Source organism: Herpailurus yagouaroundi, unplaced genomic scaffold (assembly GCF_014898765.1).
Source record: "Herpailurus yagouaroundi ecotype Mexico unplaced genomic scaffold, PumYag 66658, whole genome shotgun sequence".
In the NCBI taxonomy this organism is placed as follows: Eukaryota; Metazoa; Chordata; class Mammalia; order Carnivora; family Felidae; genus Herpailurus; species Herpailurus yagouaroundi.
Window position 1 is genome coordinate 1 of NW_024419575.1, and position 6124 is coordinate 6124.

The window sequence follows — 6124 nt, forward strand, 5'->3', positions numbered from 1 at the left end:
CACACTCACAGACCACAGAGAGACGCAGGGAGACGTGCTGGGAGCCCCGAGCGTGCTGAGCTCGGCAGGTGAATTCGCCTTCGTGGCCCGACTCCACTCGGGGCAGCTCCAGGACCCCAGGCTTCCAAGGCTGGGACGGGCTTAGAGTCCGGCTCCCCTGGGCCCAGCTCAGTGTGGCTGGAGGGTTGCTGTCGGCGACACAGACCAGGAACACAGATTCCCCTTCCAGGACTGGAAGAGATGAGCCATTCCCCGGGTATTTCAGTTCTGGAGGAAGAGAGAGAAAGAGCGAGGGTGAGCACCCCCAGCCCAGGGCCGAGGCCTATTTCTCTCTCCTCTCCATTTTCCATAAGTTGGGAAGGGATCTCCACGGGTAGGTTTTGTGTGTGTGTGTGTGTGTGTGTGTGTGTGTGTGTGTGTGTGTGTTATGTTTATTTAGTTTTGAGAGAGAGAGAGAGAGAGCGCGCGCAACTAGGGGAGGGCAGAGAGAGAGGGAGACACAGAATCCAAAGCAGCCTCTGAGCTGTCAGCACAGAGCCCGACGCGGGGCTCGAACTCACGAACCGCGTGCTCATGACCTGAGCCACTCAGGCGCGCCAACCACAAATAGTTTTTAAATTTTTTTTTCAACGTTTATTTATTTTTGGGACAGAGAGAGACAGAGCATGAACGGGGGAGGGGCAGAGAGAGAGGGAGACACAGAATCGGAAACAGGCTCCAGGCTCTGAGCCATCAGCCCAGAGCCTGACGCGGGGCTCGAACTCACGGACCGCGAGATCGTGACCCGGCTGAAGTCGGACGCTTAACCGACTGCGCCACCCAGGCGCCCCTCACAAGTAGTTTTTAAGCAGCTTTATTGTGATATAATTCACATACCATGCAATTCCATGTATATACCACTTAAAAAGGAGTCCTGCGGTGACCATTACCACAATCAGTTTCAGAACTTTTTCATCACCCACCCAAAAAAGCACCCCTCAGCTGCCTCCTCTGTTGCTCCCGTCCCCCAGCCCCTGGCAACCCCTAACCTTTCTGTCTCCACAGATCTGTCTATTCTGGACATTGTATCCAAATAGAATCATATGCCGCTGTGGGCTTTTGTGTGCCTTGCGGTATGATGTTTCCAAGGTTCACCGCCTTGTAGCACCTGTCAGCGCTACACTCCCTTTCTTTCTTTTTTTAAAATGTATTTATTTTGAGAGAGAATGAGCACGCGCAATCCAGCAAGCGCATGTGAGAGCAGGCAAGAAGCGGAGAGAGAAGGAGAGAGAGAATCCCAATCCCCGTGCTGTCGGCACAGAACCCGTTGCAGGGCTCGGTCCCACGAACTGTGAGGTCACGAGCTGAACAGAAATCTACAGTTGGATGCTTAACTGACTGAGCCACCCAGGCACCCCAGTGCTGGACTCATTTCTATGGCAGAATCATGTTCATTGCATGGATGGGCCACGTTGTGTCTATCTGTCCATCCACTGATGGACACTGGCTTCTCCAAGGCACACGCCCTTCGCTACACTTCTCTCTCTTTCCCCAGCTGCTGAACACCCCTGGCTCAAGTGCCCAAACTTCGAATACCAAACCCTTCAAGGCTCTTCAGGACTTGACCCCTGCCTCTTCACCTCCTTTCCCCCAGTTGTCTCAGGATGAGTGGGGTGTCCACATTTTGCATTCTAAAAGTCACAAAGGAGGAAGGGGTGTTCTGAGAGAAGTCTCCCTTCCATGCTAACTAACCTGCAGGCAACAAATTCCTCTTGTCAAAGGCAACATTTATTGCCAGTTTCTTGTGTGGCCTTCCAGAGCTATTCCGTAATAGCCTTATCTAGTAACATTGAAATACACGTCCCTAAAATCCCAGTTTTGTTCCTGGGCATGAAATTTACAGTCCCATCCCCCCGGGGTACCCTGGCACCCTCCAGGAGCTGGTTAGAAAGGCAGAACCATGGGGCGCCTGGATGGCTCTGTCACTTACGCCTCCAACTTTGGCTCAAGTTATGATCTCATGGTCATGAGTTCAGGCCCCCTATCAGGCTCCCTGCTGTCAGCACAGAACCAGCTTCAGATCCTCTTTCCCCCTCTCTCTATGCTCCTCCCCTGCTCACGCTCATGCGCACCTCAATGCTCTCTGTCTAAAAAATAAACATAGGGGCGCCTGGGTGGCTCAGTTGGTTGAGCGTCTGACTTCAGCTCAGGTCACGATCTCGCGGTCCGCGAGTTCGAGCCCTGCATCGGGCTCTGGGCTGATGGCTCAGAGCCTGGAGCCTGCTTCCGATTCTGTGTCTCCCTCTCTCTCTGCCCCTCCCCCGTTCGTGCTGTGTCTCTCTCTGTCTCAAAAATAAATAAACGTTAAAAAAATTAAAAAAAAAAACATAAAAAACAAAAAAAAGAATGCAGAACCAGAGGCCACACACGCGTCCTGAGTCACAGCTGCATCGTCGCAAGATCCCTGAAAAATCTACGTGCCTTAAAGAAAGACTCTTCTGTTGACAAGGGGAATGTTCCAAGTGGCAATATCATGAAAACTGAAAACTGTGGACAACTCAAGTGCCTGTTGAAAATGGAACGTGAGGGGCGCCTGGGGGGCTCAGTCGGTTGAACGTCCGACTTCAGCTCAGGTCATGATCTCGTGGTTCGTGGGTTTAAGCCCTGAGTCCAGCTCCGCATACTGATGGTGTGGAGCCTGCTTGGGATCCTCTCTCTCTCTCTGCCCTCCCCCTCAAAAATAAATAAATACACTTTAAAATAGGGGCAGAGAGAGAGAGAGAGAGAGAGAGAGGAGAGAGAACTCCAAGCAGGCTCCACAGTGTCCGCGCAGAACCTGATGTAGGACTCAGACTCACACACCGTGAGGTCATGAGCTGAGCCAAGATCAAGAGTCGGACACTTAACCGACTGAGCCACCCAGATGCCCCTAAAAAAATCTATCTATACATATAGATGATATAGAGATAGAGACAGAGATAGAGATAGATGGATATATAAAAGAAAACATCATGCTAAGTGGAAGAAGCCAGACCAAAAGACCACATGCTGTAAGATTCCATTTATATAAAATATCCGGAAAAGGCAAGTTCACGGCCAAAGAAAGTTGATTAGTAGCCAGGGGCTGCAGGGAGCGGGAAATAGGGAATTATTGCTAATGGGTACAGGGCTTTTTTTGGGGGGGGGGGGGTGACGAGAATGCCTTGCAACTACATACAGCGGTGGTTTCACAACATCACAAATGTCCTAAATGTCACCGAACTTGCTCACTTTGAAAGGGCTGATTTCATGGGATGGGAGCTGAATTTCAACTTAAAAAGATAACTCAGACGTCAGAGAGGAACACGTATGTTTCAGTCCTGTGTCACATAAGCTTTCAAAAACACTGGCAAGCAAACATCACGTAGAGATTCCAACATATTTGGCAAAATGGAAAGAAAAAAGGAAGATACGTGGATGTGTTCATTTAAAAAATAAAGTAAAATTAAGTAGAAACAATGATAACACAGCGTCCCGTGTGATGGCTTTCTCTGAGGCCAGATGAAAGGGGCTGAAATTAGGAAGGAGCATTCAGGGTGTTCCAAAAGTGGGGTTGCTGTTCCTTTTTTTTTTTTTTTTTTAAGTACCTCTATGCCCAATGTGCAGCTTGAACTCACGACCCGGAGATCAAGAGTTGCACATTCCACCGACTGGGCCAGCCAGGCGCCCCTGTTCTAGTTCTTTTTTTTTTTTTTCTACATTTTTATTTATTTTTGGGACAGAGAGAGACAGAGCATGAACGGGGGAGGGGCAGAGAGAGAGGGAGACACAGAATCGGAAACAGGCTCCAGGCTCTGAGCCATCAGCCCAGAACCTGACGCGGGGCTCGAACTCCCGGACCGCGAGATCGTGACCTGGCTGAAGTCGGACGCTTAACCGACTGCGCCACCCAGGCGCCCCATCTAGTTCTTAACCTCAACCTCGTCACTGACCACCAAGGTGTTCATTTTGTGGTGATTCTCCGTAACGTGCACGTATTTGACAAGTTGTCTTTGCGGCTACTGAATAGTAAGCAAAAACAATCCGTCACACAGCGAAAGGGAAGCCTCCGGACTCTGCTCTCGCTGTGCATCACCCTGGCCCTCCCGGGTTGGCTTCGAGGCCCTTGGACCCACCTGTGCAATTTCCTCGGGAGATGCCGATGGTCAAGTTCTGTGGAGCATCTAGGACAGAGAGACACAGAGAGGAATAGAGTCAAAGCTGGCCCTTCCCCCGCCGCCCGCCCCCAGGAGAGGCAGAAATGGAAATAGAAACAGACAAGTCCCGTGTCCCCCCTGCAGCCCCTCGGAGCCCCCCTGCCCCGCCCCGCAGGCATCTGCAGACAACTGAGTCCTACCCCTGCCCCCCTCCCCCCTCCCCCACTCTCACAGGAGACGTTGAGCGTAATGGTGCTTTGGGTGCTCACACCAGCCCTGGGGAAGGTCACATGACAGGTGAGGTTGGTGCCGTGGTCCTGCGGACGGGGGGTGAGCAGGATCTCCGAGGAGTTATAGGCCTCCAGGTCCGGTCCCGGAGGTCTGAGCGCAGCTCCCATCCAGGAGAGGGTGAGGGGCGTCACCCCATCACAGGCCCCGGGCACAGAGCATGTGAGGTGGCTGGGAGAGCCAGACTCCAGGGGCTCCTCGATACGGATATCTGGGGTCTGTGTCAGCGCTGGAGAGGAGACATGAGACCAGAGGGGACCCCTCTGTGTGTGCCTCTGAAAGAGGCACCCCAACCCTAAATTGACCACGCTCCACTGTTCCCCCCTTAAAGGTGAGCACCGGGGGCGCCTGGGGAGGGGTTAAGCATCTGACTTCAGCTCAGGTCATGATCTCACGGTTCGGTTTGTGGGTTCGAGCCCCACATTGGGCAGGGCTCCACGCTGATAGTGCGGAGCCTGCTAGGGATTCTCTCTCTCTCTCTCAAAAATAAATAAATAAACTTTAAAAAAAAAAAAAAAAAAAAGGTGAGCAGCAGGAGGTCCATGTCTGCCCTCGAAGACGTGCTCTCCCATCCCTGTCATGGACTCTCGGGGCCCCTCCATACCTCTTACAGTCACAGTGAGCAGGTCACTTTGGTAACTGTGTCTCATGGAACCTGTGTCCAGTTGAAAATAATACTTTCCACTGTCTCCCTTCTGGGCGTCTGTGATGTTCAGGGAGCAGTCCCTGTCCCCAGGGTCTCTGGCGAGGTGAAATGAAAATCTGTTCTTCCTCTTTGCGCCCTTGGCAGGGTTGTTTGTGGCCATGAGAACATCCCCTCTGGAGTTGTAGGTTTTCCGGAACCAGGAGCCGTAAACAGGTGCAGAGGGGCTCCTGCGAACCCCCGGGTAGGAGACGGTGCAGGGAACGCGGACACACAGGCCCTCCTGCACCGTCACGGACTTCTGCACCTGCAGCTTGTATCCGGGATTCTCCTGCAGGGACCCTGGGGGCACACTGAGGCTCAGCGACAGTGACACGCGAAGCCCCTGCCCACCCCCACCCCCCACCCCGGCCCTCAACCCACTCACCTGCCCACAGCAGCGGCAGCAGCAAAGGCAGCAGCATCTCTGGGGTCCCCGGGGACTGGGCCCGCCACCGAACGGTCTGGCTTCTAGGCGTGCCTGTCTGTCCTGGAAGGAAGCTCCAACAGGAAGCTTCTTGTGGGGGAAGAAGTGGACAGTGACCATCCACAGAAGAGGAACCGCAGGAAGGGAACCACATATCCTGGAGAATCCCTTCTTCCAACTTCTCCTTTCACAGAAGGCAGCAACAGGGCAGACAGGGTTCAAGGCTGGGCCTCAACAGGGAAGGAGCCCTGTTCCAGCCTCGGGGGTGGGGGGTGGGGAGGACAGTCCTGGCACTGGGGGCTCTCGGGGGAGTCAGTGAGTAAGGGCTCCAGGTGAGGTACTAGAGGCAGAATTCTTTCTTTCTTTCTTTCTTTCTTTCTTTCTTTCTTTCTTTCTTTCTTTCTTCTTTCTTTCTTTCTTTCTTTCTTTCTTTCTTTCTTTCTCCCTTTCTTTCCTCTTTCTTTCTTTCTTTCTTTCTTTCCTCTTTCTTTTTCTTTTTCTTTCTTTCTTTCTTTCCTTCTGTCTGTCTTTCTTTCACCAGGCAAACATCTGCTACATACAGAGACAAAGAAG

General features: G+C 52.4%; 1 protein-coding gene across 1 annotated transcript; it reads right to left on the reverse strand.

Moving 5' to 3' along the window:
- Window positions 1–9: 9 nt before the first annotated feature.
- LOC121024657 (sialic acid-binding Ig-like lectin 8) lies at window positions 10–5764 on the reverse strand (the record flags this gene model as incomplete). Its single annotated transcript, XM_040466857.1, has 5 exons — window positions 5513–5764; window positions 5047–5427; window positions 4387–4671; window positions 4134–4181; window positions 10–267 (listed from the first exon to the last, which is right to left on the reverse strand). Coding segments are annotated over exons 1-5 (1165 nt in total), but the record flags the coding sequence as incomplete, so codon positions are not given.
- Window positions 5765–6124: the final 360 nt, after the last annotated feature.